The sequence below is a fragment of the Mustela lutreola genome, chromosome 2 (assembly GCF_030435805.1).
Source record: "Mustela lutreola isolate mMusLut2 chromosome 2, mMusLut2.pri, whole genome shotgun sequence".
Taxonomy (NCBI): Eukaryota; Metazoa; Chordata; class Mammalia; order Carnivora; family Mustelidae; genus Mustela; species Mustela lutreola.
Genome location: NC_081291.1, coordinates 21986090 through 22011340, shown reverse-complemented (window position 1 = coordinate 22011340; position 25251 = coordinate 21986090). Strand labels below are relative to the sequence as shown.

At 40.1% G+C, this 25251-nt stretch overlaps 1 protein-coding gene across 3 annotated transcripts in view; it reads left to right on the top strand.

The window, feature by feature from the left end:
• Positions 1 to 25251, top strand: part of NEK4 (NIMA related kinase 4) — a 36215-nt gene continuing 10964 nt past the window's right edge. Inside the window, exons 1-14 of one of the 3 annotated variants that reach the window (XM_059161139.1) lie at positions 1 to 301; positions 2066 to 2332; positions 3934 to 4131; positions 4534 to 4641; positions 6031 to 6185; positions 7746 to 7887; positions 10020 to 10424; positions 14915 to 15064; positions 15601 to 15747; positions 16421 to 16487; positions 17261 to 17370; positions 18464 to 18552; positions 19983 to 20188; positions 20638 to 20771. In XM_059161139.1, coding sequence (XP_059017122.1) covers positions 209 to 301; positions 2066 to 2332; positions 3934 to 4131; positions 4534 to 4641; positions 6031 to 6185; positions 7746 to 7887; positions 10020 to 10424; positions 14915 to 15064; positions 15601 to 15747; positions 16421 to 16487; positions 17261 to 17370; positions 18464 to 18552; positions 19983 to 20188; positions 20638 to 20771 — 2271 coding nt within the window. In that variant the 5' untranslated portion in view covers positions 1 to 208. Of the gene's footprint in view, positions 302 to 539; positions 687 to 2065; positions 2333 to 3933; positions 4132 to 4533; positions 4642 to 6030; positions 6186 to 7745; positions 7888 to 10019; positions 10425 to 14914; positions 15065 to 15600; positions 15748 to 16420; positions 16488 to 17260; positions 17371 to 18463; positions 18553 to 19982; positions 20189 to 20637; positions 20772 to 25251 lie in introns of those variants that run through there. The other 2 variants (XM_059161142.1, XM_059161141.1) reach the window with 2 other exon arrangements.

The following is a 25251-nucleotide window of genomic DNA, read 5'->3' as shown; positions in this document are numbered from 1 at the left end:
CGTGGGAGCATGCGCGGGACTGCGCTAGCCGGGATCGCTATGGCAGCGGCGTCGCTGTGGGCCCAGCCTCCGAACTCGCGTCTGGGCCAGACAGTGTCAGCAGCCGCCAGCACCGCGGCCTCTTGGGCATGAGCGGGGTCTCCCGCCGCGGCCCGCGACCCTGGCCGCCGCTGCCGCCGCATCCCAGCTTTGGGCGGGCGCCGGGAACATGCCCCTGGCCGCCTACTGCTACCTTCGGGTCGTGGGCAGGGGCAGCTACGGGGAGGTGACGCTCGTGAGGCACCGGCGGGACGGCAGGCAGGTCGGCGGGGTTGGGGCCCGGCAGGGGGTGGAGGGCAGGTAGCGATATGCCGAGGCCGCCGTCCAAAGGCTGGGCTGCGGGTGGACTCACCTCGGATGTCACTTCAGGGAAACCGTCCCGTCCCATGCCACCAAGACTAGGCCAGGCCTTACTGTAATATGCGCCCCTACTCCCTGTAGTTCTCCTTGGTATTAATTGTTACCCTTGATCTACACACCTTCTCGGCTCTTGACAGCTCTGTCAGGTCATCCATTTCCACAGTCTAACACAGCGCCTGGCGGGTATTACTCTTTGGAGGAAGGGCCGCATACATCCGACCCGGAGACTACGGGACTCACTTAAAACCCATCACCTTCCCGCCAGACCTTTCCCGGTCCCCATTTCTGTGAGTAGCACCACCAGCCGTCCAGTTGCCCAAACCGGTCACACCCAAGGGTCATTCTTGACACACACCACTGCCCCCATTCATCTGTCCACTAAGCCAGCAGGCTTCTTCTCTCTCCACTGGTATCACTGCAGTCCAGGACATCCTGCTCTTTAGCTGAGCTGGGGCGGTGGCCTCCACGGATCCTCCCCTGCCGCCTGGCTCGACGCCTGGCTCGCTCTTCAGTCCATCACTTTCATTGCCATCTCAGGGATCCTTCTAAAACTTACAGCTAATGTTGTCACTCCTGTCTTTAAAGCCCTTTATCCCGTGACCCTCAGGATGATGAGCCAGTTCTTTAAAATGGTTTTTGAGTAGGGTGACCATATAATGTGTCGCACCAACTGGGACAGTTTCGAAACTGAGAGGAGGTGCTATTAATAATTACACCAGGACAATGGCAGTGCCCCCAGATAAGCTGAAAAGTCCCAAGTATAAGGCCCGCTAGCCTATTCTGCCTGATGTCAGGGGCTGGTAGCTCTGCCTAGAACACAAGCTCAGGTATAAGAGATTTATTCAGTAGCAATAAGGGGATGAGATGGGAGTGTCAATGAATTTTTGAGTGGAGGATGGAATATTGATGGTGGTAAGAGTCCCTCACACTTGAGCAGTAGTTTATATTTTAGAAAACACACACACACACATATATATTATATATATATATGCTTTTGATTAATGGATTGCATAGACTGTTCATTGGTCATAAGCAATGTAATTAGGTGTTAGGGGATATTGATTTTTTTTTTAAAGATTTTATTTATTTATTTGACAGAGAGAGATCACAAGCAGGCAGAGAGGCAGGCAGCGAGAGAGGAGGAAGCAGGCTCCCCGCCGAGCAGAGAGTCCGATGCGGAGCTCGATCCCAGGACCCTGAGATCATGACCTGAGCCGAAGGCAGTGGCCTAACCCACTGAGCCACCCAGGCGCCCCTGATTTTTTTTTTTTAAGTGGGAATAATTTTTTTTTTTTTAGATTTTATTATTTATTTGACACAGAGAGTTGTATGTTAACATGGACTCATTTTTTAGCCATTAATGAAATGGTAAAATACAGGTGGAAAGTATAATAAATTCTTTGTGATCCTCCAGCCTGTTGTAAGTATAAGCTGTTGAAAATATCAGTAAATTATAATTTACAAATCTTTACAAATTACAAATATTACAAAAGACTTACACCCCTTTTCCCCAGTTTTGTGCTTTGTGAATAACAGAATGAATAGGCTATCTGACAGGCTCCAGAAGGTTGGTTTTGAGGACAGTCAGGAGAACTCTTAAATATTCTGAACGTATAAAACTGTATGCTTATTTGCACATTGTAAAATCAACGTGTTTTCACTGTAGTATGTCATCAAAAAGCTGAACCTCCGAAATGCCTCAAGCCGAGAGCGACGAGCCGCTGAACAGGAAGCTCAGCTCTTGTCTCAGTTGAAGCACCCTAATATTGTCACCTACAAGGAGTCGTGGGAGGGAGGTGACGGTCTGCTGTACATCGTCATGGGCTTTTGCGAAGGAGGTGATCTGTACCGAAAGCTCAAAGAACAGAAGGGGCAGCTTCTGCCTGAGAGTCAGGTGGTGGAATGGTTTGTTCAGATTGCCATGGCTCTGCAGGTACTGTCCAGACACAGCATTCCACTTGCTCCAGGGTGACAGGGGGATGGCAAGTGGATTTTAGGAAAATCCTTCCCCAAAGCTTACATGAAAAAAATGTATTTAAAAAAAAAAAACCATTTATGAAGTGGACCTAGGGCCTCTTGCTATAGCATTAGAGTATTTCTGAATGAATGGTGTCTATATTGAAGTAGATGTGGATTTCAGTTTGCAAGGGATACCAGTTCTCTGTTCATTTAGTATTTATACCAAAATCAATTCTAAGGGTCCTGAGTTGACAAAGCAACAAATGACCATGTCTGTTATCAACTGGTCAGCTGTGTCATACTGGAAGGTGGTTGGGCTAATTAACATGCTTGAACTGTGGGGATATGGGCTTTAACTCCACTGTGGCAGAGTGAGTGGAAATACAAAACATGTCTGTTTGAATATACACACATTCAAATGTGAGACTGTGGAATACCACTCTGGAACTGGGCAGACTTGTCCAGAATGGATTGACCTTGTGTAAATTTTAAGATATGCTGTCTAACTGTTGGTGGGAATGCAAGCCACTCAGAGTGGTAGTTCCTCAAAAAGTTGAAAACAGAGCTACCCTATGATCCAGCAATTGCACTACTGAGTATTTATTCTAAAGATAGAAATGTAGTGATACGAAGGGGCGCGTGCACCCAAATGTTTATAGCAATGTTTATAGCAGCCATGTCTGCAACAGCCAAACTATGGAAAGAACCTAGATGTTCATCAGATGAATGGGTAAAGAAGATGTGATGTGTATACAATGGAATACTATGCAGCCATCAAAAGAACCATTTGCAATGATGTGGATGGAACTAGAGGGTATTATGCTGAGCAAAATAAGTCAATCAGAGAAAGATAATTATCATATGATCTCTCTGATATGAGGAATTTGAGAGGCAGGGCGGGGGTTGTGGGGGTAGGGAAGGTAAAAAGGAAACAAGATGGGATGGGGAGGGAGACAAACCATAAGAAAGTATTAATCTCACAAAACAAACTGGGGTTGCTGGAGGGTAGGGGGGATAGGGATAGAGTGGCCGGGTTATGGACACTGGGGAGGGTATGTGCTGTGGTGAGTGCTGTGAACTGTGTAAGCCTGACAATTCACAGACCTGTACCCCTGGGGCAAATAATAATTATATGTTAATAAAAATAATTTCAAAAAATATATGCTGACTAAATAGAAGTGATCTTGTTATAGTTGGAAATATTATTAAGCTCAGGATTTCATGAGTCTGAGGGGACTGTGCATATGACTCTGTACAAGTTGTCTTCCTCCCTTCAGGGGAAGTTTGTAAGTGTATTTTTAAGTGGATCCGTTTAATGCTAAATGGTGAAATTGTCAAAGTACCCAGCAACAGTTGTGAAGGATACTGGTGCAAATTAATGCATGGAACAAAATTTCCTGCCTTGGAAAGTTGTAAATCCCACTTTCTATTTAGAGATGATAGAACAGTAGTGTCTTGATATTTAGATGACTGAGATGCTTTCACTTGTGCAATTGTTGATGTTGTGTAAGAAGTCAAGAATAAGTAAGTAGATAAGTGTTTTTATGTTTAATGAAGTTTTATTTCTCTCCTCAGTATTTACATGAAAAACACATCCTTCACCGAGATCTGAAAACTCAGAATGTCTTCTTAACAAGAACAAACATCATCAAAGTGGGTGACCTAGGAATTGCTCGAGTGTTAGAGAACCACTGTGACATGGCTAGCACCCTCATTGGCACACCCTACTACATGAGCCCGGAATTGTTTTCAAACAAACCTTACAACTATAAGGTAGGATTGAGTTGCATATGCCAGCTCACCCTGTCTCTAGGACAGTATAACTTCAGAACCCATAAGACAGAGAGTCAGAGGGATTCTCTGTGAATTGGCTTAAGAAAAATGTTTTCTGTTTCTCGGTTTTTCTTGAGATGATTTATTTATTTATTTGAGAGAGAGAGCACGCGCGAGAGCGAGAACCAGCATGGGGAGAGGGAGAAGCAGGCTCCAGCTGAGCAGGGAGGCCGATGTGGGGCTCAATCCCAGAACTCTGGGATCATAACCTGAGCTGAAGGCAGATGTTAACTGCCTGAGCCACCCAGGTGCCCTGAAAATGTTTTTTGTTTTGTTTTGTTTTCAGAGGATAAATGGCATAGGCATTCTGACATTTGATTATTTCCTATTTTTCTTTTCTAGTCTGATGTTTGGGCACTGGGATGCTGTGTTTATGAAATGGCCACCCTGAAGCATGCTTTCAATGCAAAAGACATGAATTCTTTAGTTTATCGGATTATTGAAGGAAAGGTAAAGACTATTCTGAAATTAATTGTTTTTAATATTTTAAGCAAGGTTAATTTAATGCAGCTTTGTAAGTAGCTATTGGCAAAAATGAGTCATCCTTGATGTCAGGTAGATAGGTAGGAATGTAAGCTCCTTCCATGGGGAAGGTTGAACTAGAAAGAGAAGGGATTGATCATATTTCAATATTAATTTGTAAAGGTTGCTTAATGGTTCTGAAAAAAATGGCTTTCTGAAAACCATCGCCTTTTAACCACAGGATGTTCAGGTGCCCTGAGAGGATATTCGTAGCTTCCCCTGAGCCACTGTGGTTAAATGAGCCCCATCTAAAAGGAGTCCGCTCTGGGCAATGTACCCATTCCATTCCCAGCTTGGAAGACATTTTGCAATGATGTAAAATAATAATAATAATGATGATGATGATGATAAGTCTACTCTTTGAGGGTGATGCTCCTTTGATAATCACAATTACAAGTAGCCCGTGAAGAGCTGCACAAAGCAGTGTGCATGGTAGAGACACCAGAGCAACCACGTGTATATGTTACTTCCATGAGGCTAGCTGTCCTCTGCAGTGTTAGCCATCCACACGCCATTAAATTTCAAAGCTGTAAACTGCCTACTGATTTTAATATGCCAAGACTCATTTTCTTAATTTCAAAATATTGAAAAACACACAAAAAGTAAAATGTACCCATAATTCTACTACTTAAGTCTCAAACGAGAAAGGAGTAAATTCCCCTCTTTTTAAAATTCTTTTCTCCCCTCTGGAGATGGCCATTGCTAGGAATTTCGTGCGTATCCTTCCTAGCGTTTTCCTGTCTGTATATATATATATATACATATACATATATATATATATATATATATATATATATATATATATAAATAAAACAGTCTGGGTGTATATATGCCCATATACACACAGGTGCTTTTAGAGAGTAACTAAGATGGAATCAGGCAGTACGTATTAGTATGCTTAATATATGTGGGACATCTTTGTAGTTTGATAGCTGTCATATTTTTTAAGAAGCTGCCTAGCATTTTATTAGAAGGCTATACCATAGGCTATACTATAGCTAGACATTTAAGTTGTTCCCAGTCGTTTACTACTGCAAGAACAAGGCTGCAGTGAATATCCCGGTACATAAGTCTTTAGGAACTCGTGGTCTTATTTCTGAAGGAGACAGTCCTCAAATGGGACTGCTGGTTTGAATCTACTTTTACAGTCTCACAACTTGCTGCTATGACAAGGACATTAGCAAGATTGCTGTATGCTGGCTCTTTTCTGGTTCTGTGTATGATGGCTTTAAAGAGATATTGGGAAACGTCTACTTTTTCCTTATACTTGGCTTCACAAGACCAGAGTCGTAATTGTGATATTATTTCTCTTTGTAGCTGCCACCAATGCCAAAAGATTATAGCCCAGAGCTGGCAGAACTGATAAGAACAATGCTGAGCAAAAGGCCTGAAGAAAGACCCTCCGTGAGGAGCATCCTGAGGCAGCCTTACATAAAGCGCCAGATCTCTCTGTTTCTGGAGGCCACAAAGGCGTAAGATGCTTCCTTACAAATAGATGGCTAAATAGTTGATTAAAAGAAGGTAGCTTCTAATTATACATTTATTAAAATTTTTTTTTAAATTATAAAAAGTAAAAAAAAAAGAAGGTAGCTTCTATAATTCTCATATGAGAATTTATGGTGAAGTTTTATTTATTTATTTATTCTGAGAGAGAGAAGGGAGGAGGGGCAGAGGAAGAGGGAGAGAAAATCTGAAGCAGTCTCCATACCCAGTTCAGACCCCGACATGGGGCTCGATCTCATGACCCTGAGGTCATGACCTGAGCTGGAATCAAGAGTCAGATGCTTAACTGATTGAGCCACCCAGGCGCCCCCGTGGTGAGTTTTTTTTAAAACATGAAGGAAAATTGCATGATTAGGGCATGTTTGAGGTTTATGTAATTGCTAAAATCAGAAATCTAGAAAACCAGCTAGAGAATCACTTTAACATTCCTCAGAGGGTTCCAAGACACATTAAGTATGATTGTTTCAAAAGGATATATGTTTTAGAAAGCACATGAAAATGAATTATCTAGGAAGCCTGTTACATGTTATGTACTATGTGAGAGTTATGTTTAAAAATCAAGTGTTCAAATTTCTGAGAGCTTCCCTGAGTTTCCCTCTTCACTCATAGTTCTCAAGAGAAAAGTTTATTTCTTTGACTTGCAGGGGTTACCTTCACTAAACAGCTCTTCCATGATCTAAGAGTGATGTGATCTCTACCTTGTGACATGTTAGATTTAAGAGCAATACTAGACAGGCCCCAGGGGATAAAGATAAACCATCTTTTTATTTACACTGTCTATACTTTGCACCAAACAGACCTTTGGCCTTCTACAGACTCGGTCTCATGCTCCTCTTAAATTCTCCAGAGGGTAAGTTAGCTCAGCTGTAGAAACGTCACACTAAAGGAGTCAGGACTATCAATCCTGTACTCCTTTATTCTTTAAGTCCAGGCTGAGCACACCCATCATTCTTGCTGTCAAACTTGGCAAAGCAGTTGTGGTATAATTACAAACATGTGAAGCTTGAAAATTATGCTGGTTCTTCTGTACATGAGGTAATTTCTCATTGGTTTTTCATGGTGGAATAATCTTGTATTTACAGAGAGGTTGCAGAGATTGTACAGAGAATTTCTGTACACCCCTCCCCCAGCTGCTTCTATCATAGACATCTCATATTACTGTGGTGCGTTTGTCAGAACCATGAAAACCACAACAGTACCTGACTGTTGACTAAACTCCAGACTTTATTTGGCTCTCACCGATATTTCTACTAATGGCCTTTTTCTCTTCTAGGGTCCAATTCAGGATACCACATTGCATTTAGTCCTCCTTAATCAACCAAGTCTCTCACTTTCTTGGTTTTTCATGACCTTGATTGGTTTTGAGGAGTACTAGTCAAATGTTTTGCAGAACGCCCCCTGGTTTTTAGAAAACTATTTTTTCTTAAGTGCAACAGTTTTTATAATACACACATGCATTGCCCAGATAGGTAAAAACGTCTCATCTTCACTATACTGATAATAATTTCTTTCTTTTCTTCCTCATAAAGAAAAACCTCCAAAAGTAATATTAAAAATGGTGACTCTAAAACAAAGCCTACTGCTGCAGTGGTCTCTGGAAATGCTGAATCGAGTCATAAAGCCGTTTCCCTCCAGCCACACTCTTCTGAGGGCTCCAAGACATATGGAGTGGTATGTATTTTAAAAACCATTAAAGTGATAGGTTATTTAAGCAGGTTGTATGACATGATGTTAGCCATTTTGTAGTGAACCATTCATTGTGTTTAGTGCCTTCCCAATGTTGTGCAGCCATCACCTCTCTCTTGTTCCAAAACATTCCACGTCACTGCGAAAGGAAACCCCAGACCTGTTATATGTTATGTACTCATCCTTATGTTAAGTAATCATCCTCATTCTCTCCTCCACCTGACCTCTGGGAACTACCAATGTGTATTCTGTCTCTGTGGGTTTGCCTGTTCTGAGTATTTCATGTAAAAAAATCATAGTATGTGACCTTTCATGTCTGGCTGCTTTCACTGAGCAGGACATTTCGGAGGTAGCATGTGTCAGTTCTCTGTTTTTATTTCTGAGTAATACTCCACTGTACATATGCACCACAGTTTGCTTTTCTATTTGTTCATTGGTGGATATTGAGTTATTTCCATCTTCTGGCTGTTGGTATGAAAATTTGGGTACAAAAAAAAAAAAGAAAATTTGGGTACAAGTCTTTGGGTCCCTGTTTTCAGGGACCCAAGTGTTTGGGTCCCTGTTTGCATTTGTTTTTTGGGATATATACCTAGGAGTGGAATTGCTGGGTCATGTGGTAGTTCTGTATTTACTTTCTGAGAAACCAACATACTGCTTTCCAGAGGGGTTGCATTTTACTTTCCCACCAGCTAATGCACAAGAGCTCTGGTTTCTCTATAATCTCACCAACTTGTCATTTTCTACTTTTCTGATTCTAGCCATCCTGCTGGATATGAAGCGGTATTTCATGTAGTTTTGACTTGCATTTCCCTAATAGCATCTGCCCATAAGTTTCTTGGCCATTTGTATTCCTTCTCTGGAGAAATGTCTGTTAAGCACTTTGGCCATTTTTTAGTTGGGTTTTTTATATTTTTGTCATTTAGTTCTAAGAGTTCTTTCTGTAGTCTGGAGAGTAGATCCTTATCAGATACATGATTTACAAATATTTCTTCTCATGCTGTAGGTTGGCTTGTCACTTTCTTGATAATGTCCCTTTATGTACAAAAGCTTTTAATTTTGATGAAGCCCAAATTATCTATTTTTTCTTACATTGCTTATGCTTTTGGTGTCATATCTAAGAATTCCTTGCCAATTCCAAGTTCATGATGATGTATGCCTGTGTTTTTTTCTAGGAGTTTTATAATTTCAGCTCATATTTAGGTGGTTGATTCATTTTTTAAATTTTAAGATTGATTCATTTTAAAAATTAAAAATGAATTTAAAATTCATTTTTAAAATTATTTTTTTTAATTTTTAAGAATCTGCTTAAAAATATTTATTTTGGAGAGAGAGAGAGAGCATGAGCGGTAGGGACAGAGGGAGAGAGAATCTCAAGCAGGCTCCACACTGAGTGCAGAGCCTTATGCTTGGCTCAGCCCCACAACCCTGAGATCACAACCTAAGCTGAAACCATGAGTCAGATGCTTAACCAACTGTGCCAACTAGGTGCCCCAGAATTTGCCATTTTGAGCCACCTCTAAGCCTACAGTTTAGTGTCCTTAACTATTCTCACAATATTGTGCGACCATCACCAGTATCTCCCAAAACCCTTTCATCATTCCAAGTAAACTCTGTACTCATTAAGCAATAGTTCCCCATTCCTCCTGTTCCCAGGCCCTGGTAACCTCTAATCTACTTTCTGTCTCTATGAGTTTGCCGGTTCTAGATGAGTGGAATCATACAGTATGTCCTTTTGTGTCTGGCTTATTTCATTTAACATGTTTTTAAGGTTCATCCATGTTGTAGCATGTATCAGTACTCCATTCCTTTATATGGCTGAGTAATATTTCACTGTTATGTGTATATCATATTTTGTGTATCCCTTCATCTGCTAATGGACATTTAGGTCATTTCCACCTTTTGTCCAGTGTGAATAATGCTGCTGTAAATCTTTGGTGAGCAATTACCTGTTTGAGTCCCTACTTTCAGTTCTTAGGGATATTTACCTAGGAATGAGATTGCCAGATCATATGGTGATTCTGTGTCTAACTTTCTGAGGAACCTGCTGTGCCTTTTTTGAGTTCATTTTGTATGGTGTGAGGAGTCCTATAATAAGTTGGAAGCATATTTTCACTCAGGGTGAAGACAAATGTTTGTCCCAGGAGAAACCCATAGTCATTGCCCCCTTGAAGACACCAGCAAGTCTGAAAGGCCACACCTGCAAACCAGACGTGAGCAATACCTCAGAATCATTAGCCACAATCAGTAAAGTGAATATTGACATCTTACCTGCAGAAAGAAGGGATTCCCTGAGCGCCGGCCTAGTTCGGGAGAATCAGCCAAGACACTTAGATGCTGTTCATGAGCTAGAAGGTAACTGCAGTATTTCTCAAGTGAAGGAGAAGCTGCAGGATGGCTCTAAGCCCAGTCCTCAACCCAGAAACCTGACTCCTACATGGTCCTCTGATGATGTCACTGGGGAAAGGAATGACCCAGTGAGACCTCTGCAGCCCCTCAACAAAGACCAGAAGCCGAGAGACCAGGTGAGTGATATACATGAGAAAGTGCAGTTACAAAGATATGAGTTGTGTTGTTCATTGGGTTCTACTTGGCATTTTAGGAAAATCAGTTAGTCTGTGTGCCATTTTAAACATTATAGAAACCAAAGGATAGGACCCGCAGGATTCTTAGACACCTTGTGCCCCCCACCATAGGGTATCTGGTGGAAGCATGCTATTTTTATGTTTTCTCCCATTTCTTTGTTACTCTTCCTTAGGTTTCCACATGGAAGGGTAGTTCTACCAAGTAGGTAACATCACATTTCTTCTTGTACTTGGAAAGTTAGTGCTTGATCTTACTTCTTAAGGAATAAAAAAAAAGTATTTTATGTGTTGGAACCAAAGGGGAAGGAAGAAAAGAAAAGGAAAGGAGCAAAAGGATTTTGATACTAAGAGACTGTTCTGAGTCAATTTAAAGGTTAACTTCTACTTGAATTTAGACAGAAGCTAAGTTAGATGAAATATGGCAATAGCTGAGGATTAGAGAGAAAGCCAGAACATTTGGTGACCTTTTCATTTTTATATGTAAAATATTCTAAAAATATATTTAAGATGTATATTTTAACTATTTTTATAATCTGTGCTAAAATATTTAAATTTGATATATTAAACATATCTTTATATTTGATATCTCTATATGACATATAAAAACTATTTTATACAAATATATTCAAAAAATTTTTTATTTATTTGAGAGAGAGAGAGCACACACAAGCAGGGGGGGCAACAGGCAGAGGGAGAAGCAGCAGCAGGCTCCCCACTGAGTAGGGAGCCAGACATGGAGCTTCTTGGTTCTAGGACCCTGGTATCATGGCCTAAGCCAAAGGCAGGCGCTTAACCAGCTGAGCCACCCAGGCGCCCCTATATTCAAATGTTTTAAATAAGTTTTTGTTCTTATGTAAAAGTCAAAGTAAAGCCATTGGATTGAAGTCTTAAACTTTCTTTGGAATTCTTAGTACTTTGTGGATAAAATTATGTGTGTGCTGCTTGTTCTGCTTGACTCTCAAATTACATTCAGATTCACTTCTTTCGTTTTTTTCTGTTTATTTTTTTATTTTTAAAATACCGATTCTGGGGAGCCTGGGTGGCTCAGTGGGTTGAGCTGCTGCCTTCGGCTCAGGTCATGATCCCAGGTCCCGGGATCGAGTCCCGCATCGGGCTCTCTGCTCAGCGGGGAGCCTGCTTCCTCCTCTCTCTCTCTGCCTCTGCCTACTTGTGATCTCTGTCTGTCAAATAAATAAATGAAATCTTTAAAAAAATAAAATAAAATACCGATTCAGTGGTTTTCCGTGTATTTGTAGGGTTGTACAGTCATAACGTCTAATTCCAGAACATTTCCATATCTTAAAGAGAAACCCTATACCCACTAATAATAGCCCATTGCTCCTTGCCCCCAGCCCCTGGCAACCATCGTCTGTATGGATTTGCCTGTTCTGGGCATGTCATGTACAGGCATACCTCAGAGAAACTGCAGTTTCAAATCCAGGTCACCACTATAGAGCGGATATTGCAATAAAGGTTATCAAATTTAAATTTTGGTTTCCCAGTGCACGTAAGAGTTACATTAAGGCTATAGCCTAACCACTGTCTGAGCATTCAGCACATCACTATCTGTGTGCTGGTGGAAGGTCTTGCCCTGAGGTTGATTGTTGCCAACTGATCAGGGTGGTGGTTGCTGAAGGCTGGAGTGGCTGAGGCAATTTCTTTCAACAGGACGACAGTGAAGTTTGCCGCATCTATTGACGCTTCCTTTTACTTAAACACTTAGAAGCCATTGTAGCCATTATTAATTGGCCTAGTTTTAATACTGTTGTGTCTCAAGGAATAAGAAGGCCTGAGGAGAGATGGAGAGATGGGGAACAGCCAGTCAGTAGAGCGTGGGAACACACACATTTGTCAATTAAGTTCTCCATCTTTTATGGATCCTTTGTGGTTTTCCCAAACAATTACAATAGTAACATCAGCCATCACTGATTACAGATCACCATAACAAATGCAGTACTATTGAAAATGTTTGAAACATTGTGAGAAGTACTAATATGTGACACTGAGACATAAAGTCAGCAGATGCTATTGGAAAAATGGCACTGATAGACTTGCTCGTTGCAGGGTTGCCACAAACTTTTCCATTTGTAAAAAAAACAAACACACAATTGTCTTTGAAGCATAATAAAGTGGAGCACAGTAAAATGAGGTATGCCTGTAAAGAGAATCATGAAATTTGTGGCCTTTTGTGGCAGCTTCTTTTACTTAGCATGATGTTTTCAAGGTTTACTCATGTTGTAGCATCTACTAGTATTGCATTCCTTTAAATTTTTTTTTTACTTTTTTTAAGGAATTTTTTTTTTAAGATTTTATTTGTTTTAAGAGCAAGAGAGAACATGAACGGGGGGAGGGGTAGAGGGAGAAGCAGACTTTCCCCTGAATAGGGAGCCTGCTGCAGGACTCGATCCCAGGACCCTGGGATCCTGACTTGAGCTGAAGGCAGATGCTAAATTGTCTGAGCCCCCCAGGGACCCCTGCATTCCTTCTTAAATTGCCAAATAAATTCACTGTATGTATACACCATATTTTATTACCCATTCATCAGTTCGTGAACATTTGGGTTGTTTTCACTTTTTAGTCACTATGGATAATGCTATTATGAACATTCTTTTTTGTTGTTGTTGTTTCTGTTATGAACACTCTTATACTAGTTTGTGTGTGGACATGTTTTCGGTTCTCTTGGATATATACTCTCTGATTGGAATTGCTGGGTCATATGGTAACTCTATGTTTAACTTTTTGAGGAACTCTAGGACTGTTTTCCAGAGCAACTACATCATTTTACTTCTCAACAATATGTGAGAGTTGCAGTTTCTCCTCATCCTCACCAGTACTTCCTATTTTCTGGTTTTTTGATTCTAGCTATCCTAATGAGTGTGAAATGTATCTTACTTTGGTTTGGATTTGCATTCCCTGATAACTAATGATGTTGAGCACCTTTTCATGTGCTTATTGGCCATTTGTATACCTGCTTTGAGGAAATATCTATTCAGATCCTTTTTCCCCCCTGAGATTTTATGTATGTATTTATTTGAAAGGGAGAGTGGGCAGATTGGGGGAGGAGCAGAAGGAGAGAGAGAGAGAATCTCAAGCTGACTCCATGTGGAGCATGGGACTCCATCTCATGACCCTGCAATCATGACCTGAGCCAAAATCAAGAGTTGGCTGCCTAATTGACTGAGCTACCCAGGCACCCCAAAAAACAAGTTTTTGTTTTGTTTTTTTATTTTAACTGTAAATCGACGGGGCATCTCGGTGGCTCAGTGGATTAAGCCTCTGCCTTCAGCTCAGGTCATGATCTCAGGGTCCTGGATCAAGCCCCGCATCAGGCTCTCTGCTCAGCAGGGAGCCTGCTTCCCCTCCTCTCTCTGTCTGCATCTCTGCCTACTTGTGATCTCTCTCACTCTCTGTCAAATAAATAAATAAAATCTTTTTTTTAAAATGTAAATTAAAAAAGTAAATAAAAAATATCAGTAGTCTCAGGTTAATAACAATCTGAGTAATTTAATTAAACTAATTATTTAGTTGGGAGGGGCGCCTGGGTGGCTCAGATGGTTAGGTGTCTGCCTTTGGGTCGGGTCATGATCTCCAGGTCCTGGGGTTGGGCTCTTGGCTCACACAGGTGACCCCAAATAAATAATTACATATATTTTTAAAGATTTAAAAAAGATATTTAATGAAGATTAAATAAAGATCTTTATTCATTTGAGACAAAGAGATACAGACAAAGACAGCATGAGCAGGGGGAGAGGCAAAAGGAGAGGGGTCACCTGTGTGGTGCAGTTTGTTAAGTGTCCAGCTCTTGGTTTTGGCTCAGGTTGAGATGTTGATTGTAAGTTGGAGCCCTGCCTCAGGCTCTGCACTGAACCTGTAGCCCTCTTGGGATTCTCTGCCCCTCCTGTTCATTCCCCACACCCCCCATTCTGTCTGTCTCTCTAAAATAAATTTAAAAATCTTTTTAAAAAAGTAAGTACTTAGGGACGCCTGGGTGGCTCAGTTGGTTAAGCAGCTGCCTTCGGCTCAGGTCATGATCCCAGCGTCCTGGGATCGAGTCCCACATCGGGCTCCTTGCTCCACGGGGAGTCCGCTTCTCCCTCTGACTCTGCCTTCCACTCTGTCTGCCTGTGCTCGCTCTCCCTCTGAAAAATAAATAAATAAAATCTTTAAAAAAAAAAAAAAAAAAAAAAAAAAAAAAAGTAAGTACTTATTTTTATTTGGGAGAAGAGAAAAAAAGCCAGAATATATGGGTAACTGATGTCAGCGCTTTGTTTTTGCCTGTCAGCACTGCAAATGAGCATGCATTTTGAGAAAGACATTCCTCCTTCTCATTTCCAGTTATAATTTTATAATAGTTTGGCCATTTGGAAGTTCAAAAGACTATTTCATTATTCTGTTTTCTTTTTTGTTTGTTTCATTTTATTATTTTTAAGGATCAAGTTCCTGGTGAATGTGTTACAGAAAAACCAGACAGAACCCAACCGGGTTTAAAGCCACAGAGCTCCTGCTCTGAGCCTTCCCTTTCTCGACAGCGACGACAGAAGAAAAGAGAACAGCCCGAGCACAGTGGGGAAGAGAGACAGGTCAGTAGAGAGCTCGGTGGAGTAAGTCATTGTTCTCCAGCTTGGGAAATAGACTTCATTTAGGAGGATTAGCAGTTGCCCAAAAGGCTTGAAAGAAATGCGGGAGCATGTGGAGGGGGGTGGCAATGGGGAGATGCTAACTATTAGTTTCCAAATCTCAGTGAGTTGGAAACAGAGTAAAGATTTTATCTTCCCCAGCAAAAATGGACAGGTCATCTTGAGAGTTCAGGGAACAAGCTAACAAGAGTAGATCTCTGATCCCTCCTGTGTTACACTGATGAAAAGTTTCTCCCTCTACATAAAATCCTGTCGACACCTCCTTTTTTGAAGTGACTTTCACGAGCACCCTCTCTGTAAGCTTCTTAGATGGTCGTTCACTTTTGGCAGAATTTCTTTTCAATAAACCTCAATGTTTTGAAGTTTTTGAGAACATTAACAAATACAGAGGAGGCTTATTGGTGGGGGAACTTTGGAGGTGGCTGTATAGGAAATTGATAATTTCCCACTTCCCCCTTTTTTAATTATTTAAATTCCAGGAGGCTGCTCCTCAACTTTTGCCTTCTCTTCCCATTGTTGGAAAAATGGATGTCACATTAACACAAAAAGATGCTGAAGACCAAAGAGGAGTGGCCATTGGGTGTGCTGCAAGCTGTTCGAGGAGCAGGGAGGTGTCTTCATCAAAGGTTTGCGGGAGTGTATATTGGATTTTTTCCCAACCCTATAAAACTTTTTGGTTGTAAAAATCCTGCATATGTTGTGAAGTTTTATATTAAAACATCTTAGCCGGGGCACCTGGGTGGCTCAGTCGGTTGCATATCTGCCTTCACGTCAGGTTGTGTTCCCAGGGTCCTGGGATTGAGCCCTGAGTTGGGCTTCCTGCTCAGTGGGGAGCCTGCTTCTTTTCTCCCTCTTCGTGCTGCTCCCCCTGCTTATGCGAACTCTCTCTCTGTCAAATAAATAAATAAAATCCTTAAAACAAAACAAAACACCTTAACCCCACTTTTTGCCAAACAGCTTAGAGGACAAAGTTGTGATTCTCAGCAGAAGCTTTTATTGAAATGGATGGAATCTATAGTTCCAGGGATGGTCACTTCCACTGAATTAAGTACATTCTGAATGTGAGAAATGCAAAATGCAAAATTTTCCATTTGCCCTTCCAAAAATGAGTACTTCCCAGAAATAAGGGTTGTGATCATTCCTAGCTAGTAGTTGTGATCATGATGTGAATTGGTTTCACCAGATACTCCTTTAAAGACCTGTGCAGGGCCTGTCCTATAGTGCTGGATGAGACATCAGACATTGCAGCTGTTATAAAAATAGTGAGTAGGAGTGAAAGTAACTTTCTCTCTTTAAAAGGATCGACCATTATCAGCAAGAGAGAGGAGACGACTGAAGCAGTCACAGGAAGAGGTGTTTTCCTCAGGTAAAGCTTTCTCTTTCCTTCATCTATTGGAGGTTGTTGGTTTGGCTTATGGATATAACATTGGTTTTGACTGTGAGGTGTGAGGAATTTTCAGCATCAGTGATCCATGGGGGAAATTTTTGAAGATTTTTTGGAAAATCTTGGAAGATTTTTTGGAAGCATTTTTGAAATTTCTTGGGCTTTTGAAAAGAATTAGGATAGGTTGTTGGGTTTGGAACTTGTGTATCAGAGGAAGAGGTTAGTAAAAAGAGACCAAGAGAGCTTTGAGTGGCATTAACTCCTGAGAGATTTCAGACAGGAAATGGAGTGAGTGTTTAATGTGTTTCTGTGTTCAGATTCTGCTGGTCAGGAAGCGCTGTCTTCTCGGGAATAGAGGAACAAAGCTGGGAGAACGGTGCTGCCCTGGGTCAAAGGCCATGATCATTCTTATTACTATAAAGACGGTATTAGCAGATTCTATTTATTGAGTGCTGACTGTCTCAAGCATTATGGGAAGCACTTTAAGAGCATTATCTCATCTTCTGTTTATGGTAACTCTCAAAGGTAGGCAGCATTGTCTGCATTTTGCAGCTGAGGAAGCTGAGGCTTGGAGAGGTTACATAACTTGACCAGGGTCACAGTGCTGGTGGACCTGGAACTATGGTTTAAAATGAGGTGTCAGACACTGGAGTAATGATGAATATGCTGAGTTACCTCTAGGCTCGCACTTGCTATAAAGCCCTCTTCTGAGGCCAGCCCACCACAAACAACTGTTGGGGTGCCCGCTTTTTCAGGCCCTTCAGTGAGGAGAGCTTCTCTGAGTGCATCAGGGCCAGGGAAACCACAAGAAGAAGGCCAGCGTGCCCCTGCCCGATGGTTGTCTCCTGACTGCACTGTGGCTCAGGTACGTTACACAGTCCCATGGAAAAGGGGGACGGGTCTGCATCTGGCAAGCCTGATACAGTAAACCTCATAAATGCCAGCTCCGTTGATTTCTGGGACAGCACTGCCTGAATTTACACTTTTTCACTCCTGATAAGAAAAAGAACTGGTGAATAATAACTAAAAAGGTTATTTTTGCTCCATTAAAGGAATGAGTTTTTAGGTGCTCTTATAAGCAGTTGGTAGCTTAGTTACTATCTTTTTTAGGTAGTCTTTACAGCAGGACTTCCCAAGGGTTTCCACTAGGTAACATTTTGCTTATAATGCTGTGCAATGAATATACCCGCCTGCCTGGCCAAATTTGAGTCTCATTTGCTTATCTTTGCCCAGTTTCCTGTTTGTGTCTGAGTTCCTCCCCTAGGGAGGATGCAGGGGCAGCATCTAGTGGCTGAATGGGTAGTTGCAAGGTTTCCAACCCATGTTCATTTTCTGTCTAATGATACCCAGGGAATAACTATCCATTTTTCTGTATTGCAGTTTCTGACATTATTTCTAGGAACATATAATTATTTTAAAAAGATAGAAACTTCCTGCTCTTGCAAATAAGGAAGATTTGTTGCTTTAACAGTATTCTCTGAGTAAGTTGCTTCACTAATCAAGATACTCCTATCTTCCAGAATTGTAAGGTTTGCATGTAATTAAATCAAGCAATCCTTTAAGGTATTTTAACAAAAAGTCTCAGTTATAAGCAAACTGAGGTTGCTTTTATTGAGGTGGCATTTTATCTAGCCTAAAACTCCTTAGGTTACTAGCCCTCTGCTTAGGAGTGGAGTACCGGAACTCTTCCTGTGCTGTCTTCTGGAAAGGACATTTTTTCATAGCTGAGACTTCCCAGGGCCTTTTAAAACTTTACCTTAATGTTCTTCAGGGTTCGCTTGTGAACTTTATGGGTGAATTGGGACATTGTTTAGGTAAAGTAACTTTTAGATTATTAGTTTCTTTGGTTAAATTGGACCCAGGTGCACACAGTATCTAGACATTGAATGTAAGAATGTTGCGTGTATTATGTTCTGGTTGTGTTGTCATGTGGAATTCTGTTTTTCCAAACATTAAAGGAAAGGAAACTCATCCACTGTCTGTCTGAGGATGAATTAAGTTCTTCTACAAGTTCAACTGATAAGTCAGATGGGGATTCCAAGGAACGGTAAGGTTCTTATTTTCTATCTCTTTTCATAAACAATTTCTACTTTGATTAGTCTTAAACGTGTATTCAGACCTGTAGTGCTGTCATTAATAACTTATAAATGGGTTTTGGTACATGTTAGAGCTAAAACTAATGAACACATCTCTTCTAATGAACACATCTGATTTCATTCAGAATTCTTAGAGAATATCTTCTTAGATCTATGGTTTATAGTTGCATCAGATTTGTAAAAATTTTGACTGTTACTTTTTGGAATTTTTTTGGACTCCCTCTTGCCTTCTAGAGGATTTTAAGTACATATATACTAGATTGTTTAAAGTTGTCCTATAGCTCACTGATGGCGTTCATGTTTTTTAGACTTCTTTTCTGTTTCATTTTTCATAGATTCTACTGCTATTTCTTTGGGTTCACTAATGTTTTCTTCTACAGCATCTAGTCTGCTTATCCTATCTCATGTATTCAACACAGTGTATTTTTTAATTTCCAGGAGTTCTATTTGGGTCTTTTTCTAACTTCCGTGCCTCTCCTTAATATGTTAATGCATTCTTCTACCTTGGAAATGTGGAACATATTTATAATAACCACTTTAATGTCCTTATCTACAAATTCTATCACTAGTATCCCTCTTGGGTCTGTTTCTATTACCTGATTTTTTTTCCTCTTCATAAATGTGTTTTATTTTCCTGCTTCCTTTCACGTCTGATATTTTTGAATGGATGCCAGATATTGTCAATTTTATCTCATTGGGGACTGAGATATTTTTTGTATTGCTTTAAATACTCTTTTTTTTTTTTAAGATTTTATTTTTATTTATTTGACGGACATCACAAGTAGGCAGAGAGGCAGGCAGAGAGAGAAAGGGAAGCAGGCTCCCTGCTGGGCAGAGAGCCTGATGTGGGGCTTGATCCCAGGACCCTGGGATCATGACCTGAGCCGAAGGCAGAGGCTTTAACCCACTGAGCCACCCAGGCGCCCCATGCTTTAAATATTCTTAAACTTTGTACTTAAAAATAGTTGGGCAGAATTTATACATAGAACCTGGGGTTACTTTCTGGTCTCTCTTTTCTAAGATTTCACTCTCACTTTCTAATGGCTATGGTTGTCTTGAACTCTGTCCTTCGGTTTTGCAGGCCAGAAAGATTGGGTTTTCTGTTGTATTTTAGCGGCCTATGGCCTGCCCTTAGGCTCTAAGATGTTGATGCCCCTCCAGAACCTGCCTACAGGTTTTGTACATTCTCCATTGTCTTCACATCCTAGATTTTTGTATTTTGTTGAGTTTATACTTATTAATGGAAGTATCTCTGTAATAGCTTACTTAGTTATTTAGAAGCAGAGCTTCCTAAATGTTTTGTATCTAATTTTTTAATGAAAAATTCTCATAAAGCCAATGAAATCACAGGGGAGTGGGGAATTATTATTTTTTTCCCCAGGAAAGGTCATACAAATGAAATGAGTGACTTGGTGCAGTTGATGACTCAAACCCTAAAATTGGAGTCTAAAGAGAGCTATGAAGATCTCCTGGTTCCAGAACCAGTGTCAGAATTTAAACTTCATCGGAAGTACCGGGATACGCTGATACTTCATGGGAAAGTTGCAGAAGAAGCTGAGGATCTTCATTTTAAAGAGCTACCTTCTGGTGATCAGTTTATTCTTTTACAGCAAACTGGAGAGCATGCTTTTTGGAGAAATGTGTCACACCAAGAAGATAATGCTCCCCAAATTTTTTTCTTTTTTATTATTTTATTGTTTAGATAGCTCGATAAAAGGCATATCTTGTTTTATGCAGCAAGTTGTGTTCCTGAAAAGCTGCATTCTTTAAATAAATATAAATGCATATTTGGATTTTTCATGTGGCTCTTCCTGAAATTAGACAGTTGTGGATTTTAGATTTAGGAGGTGGTAATGAGACATGAGGCATAAGTTCATATATACATTTGCCATCATTAAGAATACATGAAGTTATTAAATCCAATTCTTGTCAAAGTGAAAAGAATCTTAAAATGACAACTTTTTTTTAAAAAAAAAACTTTATGCTGCAGTGTTGAAAGTATTTATTTTTTCCTGTTTTTGTTAATTGCTTTTTAGCTGTCATGCCAGGTTCTGAAAAAATCAGAAGAATAGTTGAAGTTTTGAGAGCTGATGTAATCCAGGGCCTGGGGATTCAGCTTTTAGAACAGGTGTATGATCTTTTGGAAGAAGAAGATGAATTGGAGAGAGAGGTGAGTGTCCCATTAGCTGTAACAGCTGCTTATATTATGGAATTCTTTTTTTTTTTTTTTTAAGATTTTTATTTATTTATTTATTTGACAGAGATCATAAGCAGGCAGAGAGGCAGGCAGAGAGAGAGAGAAGCAGGCTCCCTACTGAGCAGAGAGTCTGATTCAGGGCTCAATCCCAGGACCCTGAGATCATGACCTGAACCAAAGGCAGAGACTTAACCCACTGAGCCACCCAGGCACCCCACTATGGAATTCTTTTTAATAGACTTTTGAAATATAATTAACATACTGTACATTTCACTCATTTAAAGTGTACCATTCAGTGGTTTTTAGTATGTTGACAGAGTTGTACAGCCATTACCACAACCAGTGTTAGAACATTTAATACCCCCAGAAGAGACTCTGTACTCATCACTCTCCATTGTCTACCAAGTCCTCTCTACCCTTCAGCAACCACTGATATTTCGATGTCTGTAGATCTGCCTATTCTGGACATTTCATTTAAATGGACTCATACAAAACCTGTGGTCTTTTGTGATGGGCTTCTTGCAGTTAGCATAATGTTTTCAAGATTCATCCGTGTTGTAACATAGATCACATTCTTCATTGTTTTATATGGTCAGATAATATTCCATTATATGGCCATACCACATGTTGTTTAACTGTTCTCTTGATTGTTCCTGTGCTCCTGAGGCCATTGCTTTTTCTATTCTCCCAGGGCTAGTTCCTAATTGGGTCATTTGCATTACATCGCACCTGCCTTATGGAAACTTTCAGAGTAGTGCCTGAGCAAACATTTTTTGACTAGGGTTATACTTCAGAAATATTTTATTTCTAGTTTTTTGGTGATAATAATAACAACAACAGTAAAGCCTTAAATTCCTGGAAATACAGTTGGTTCTCTACCAGTTTTTTATTTTTTATTTCTTATTTTTTTAAAAGATTTTATTTACTTATTTGACAGAGATACAGAGGGAGAGGGAACATAAGCAGGGGGAGTGGGAGAGGGAGAAGCAGGCTTTCCGCTGAGCAGGGAGCCCAGTGCAGGGCTCGATCCCAGAACCCTGGGATCATGACCTGAGCGGAAGGCAGATGCTTAATGACTGAGCCACTCAGGTACCCTATTTTTATTATTTTTTTACATTGTCTCATTTTATTCAGATACCAGTCTAAAAACACATGGTCCAAGAACACTCAAACCAAGTATAGATAGATGTTAAAGACTGGTCTTTAAACATCATAGCCAGTGATGTCACACTTGACTATGATCTCACCAACATAAAACTACATCCACACCTCAGTGGCCACCAAACTATTCAGCAGAGCTTCCTTAACTGTGAGTTGTTGGAAGCTAATAGTCTGAACACTCTTGGTTATTTTTTCCAGCTCTGAATAGCTGTAAGACTCTCAGCAGTGATTGGTTGAAAGAACCAGCTCAACCTTGGCATACTGCCAAAATGTGGCCAAAGCTTTGAGTAAGTTGGTGTGCTGGGGCCTTCCTGCAAGGTTATGAACAAATTGAGCCATGTTCCAGGTTGGAAAGTCTGTTATCCTGGATGGCTGCTGAATATTACTTCTCCAGCAATTTAATAATAAATGGTACCTAAGTGTTGTTTTAATTTTTTATTTTAAAATAATTTTAGGGGCGCCTGGGTGGCTCGGTGGGTTAAGCCTCTGCCTTCAGCTCAGATCATGGTCTTAGGGTCCTGGGATCGAGACCCGCATCAGGCTCTCTGCTCAACGGGGAGCCTGCTTCCCCCTCTCTGCCTGCCTCTCTGCCTACTTATGATCTCTCTCTCTTGTCAAATAAATAAAATCTTTAAAAATAAAATAAAATAATTTTAGACTAATACAAAGCTGCAGAAAGAGTATAAAGAATTCCTCAATATTCCTCATCTGTATTTCCTGATATTACTATTCTGCACTTTTGCTTCATTATTCTCTTTCTCCATATGTATAATTATTTTTCTATCCATTTGTGAGAATGTCTGTCCACCCCCAGAATTCTTCAGTGTATTTCCTAAAAACAAGAATATATCCTAATATGGGTGCCTGGGTGGCTCAGTTGGCTGGGTGGTTTGATTTTGGCTCAGGTCATGATCTCAGGGTTTGGGGATCAAGCCCTGCATCAGGCTCTACACTGAGTGCAGAATCTGCTTGTGATTCTCTCTCGAAAATAAGTAAGTAAATAAATAAATAAATAGAATCTGTCCTTATAGAACTACAGCTCAGTGATCAAATTCAGAAAATTAACATAAACACAATACCATTATTGGGGTGCCTGGGTGGCTCAGTCAGTTAAGCATCTGCCTTTGGCTCAAGTCGTGATCCCAGGGTCCTGGGATTGAGCCCCACTTCAGGCTTTCTTCTCAGTTGGGAGCCTGTTCCTCTCTGTGTCGCTATCCTCCGCTTGTGCTCTCTTTCTGTCTAAAATAAATATATAAAATCTAAAAAAATATTTTAAAAAGTATAATACCGTTATCTAATTTACAGACCTTACTTAAATTTCACTAATTGTCATGCTGATATCCTTTATAGCAAAAGAAAAAAAATCTTTCTGTTCTAGGATTCAGTAGATTCAATTCAATCAGGTTGAATGAAATAAGGATTACTGTTTTTAATAGATTTATTAAGATATAATTCACATACCATGCAATTCACCCATTTTAAGTGTATAGTTCAGTGGTTTTTTTAATATATTCACAAATATATATTTGCTATCACCACAGTCAATATTAAATATGTTCGTCTCCTTAAAAAGAAACCTTGTACTTCTAGCTGTTGGCCCTCTATCTTCTCCTTTCAGTTCTAAAGAACCAGTAATCTGCCTTTTCTATATAAATATACCTATTCTGGACCTTTCATTTAATAGAATGGTATAAAATATGTAGTCTTTTGTGACTGGCTTCTTTCACTTAGCATAATGTCTTCAAGGTTCATCTGTATGGGAGCGTGTATCAATATTTCATTCCTTTTAATGGGTGAACAGTATTCTATTGTGCCACACAATATGTTGTTCAATCTTTTCATCAGTTGATGGACATTTGGGTTGTTTCCACCTTTTGCCCGTTGTGACTAAGTTTGGTATAAACATTGGTATACAAGCTCCTGTGTGGATTCAGTTCCCTTGGGTGTATAACTAGGAGTGGAATTGTTGGGTCGTATGGTAATTCTACATTTAAATGTTGGAGGAACTCCCAGATGGCTCTCCAAAGCAGCTGCACCATTTTACATTTCTACCAGCGTAAGAGGGTTCTGATTTCTCCACATCCTAGTCAACAGTTACTATTATCTTTTTGCTTATAGCCATCCTACTAGGTATGAAGTATTCAATGTGATTTTGATTTGCATTTCCCAGATGACTAATAATGTTGAATATCTTTTCATGTACTACTTTCCATTTGTATATTTTCTTGGGAGATATATCTACTCAAGATTTTTGCCAATTTTTAAATCTAGTTATTTATATTTTAATGAGTTGTGGAATTCTCTGTATATTCTAGATAGAAGTCTTATTATCAAATATATGATTTGTAAATATTTTTCCCGTTCTGTGGGAGTGGTAGAATGTCTTTTTACCACCACCCCCCCACCTTTTTTTAAAATGGCCTGAAATCCTCACCTTTATTTCTTGGCTGGCCTCAATGGGAGTGGGTGGTTGGGGTGAATCTTATTGGTCTGCAAGCAGGTCCAGGTTCTCCCTGTGGGTGCTGGGGTGCTTGGGGCCAGCTTCTCCTTTGTAGGCCCCCAACTTTGGGATGCAATGGGTTTAGGCAGGGCCTTGCCCCCTGAATTTCTCCAGCTCCACCTTCAGCCCTTCGTTCATCTCAGGTGGAAAGTGCAGCCAGTGTTCCACCTCCTCTTCTTTTTACTTCCTTGATAGTGTTCTTTGAAGCATAAAAATTTTCAGTTTTGATGAAGTCCAGTTTATTTTTCTTTTGCTACTTGTGTTTTTGGTGTAATCGAAGAATCCCTTGTCAAATCCAAGATCATTTAGGTATACCTGTAGATTTTTCGCTATAAAACTATAAAAGTTTATAGCTTTAGTCTGTATATTTAGGTCTTTGATGTATTTGAGTTAATTTTTGTATATGGTTTAGAGTAAAGGTCCATCTTCATTCTTACGTATGTGGCTATCCCATTGTCTGACTCATTTGTTGGAAAGACTATTCTGTCACTTTGTAAAAAAAAAAAGTTGATCATATACACATCTGTTTATTTTTAGACTCTCAGTACTGTTACTGTTTCTTTAATCTGTGTTTGTCCTTATGCTAGTCCTATACTGTTTTGTTAACTGTTGCTTTGTAGTAAGTTTTGAAATCAAGGTAGATGAGTCCTCCAACTTGGTTATTTTTCAGAATTGTTTGGCTATTCTGGGTCCCTTACAGTTCTATGAATTTTAGATTTGCTTGTCAATATCTTCAAAGAAGCCAGCTGAGATTTTTATAGAGATCGCATGGAATATGCTGATTAATTTGTG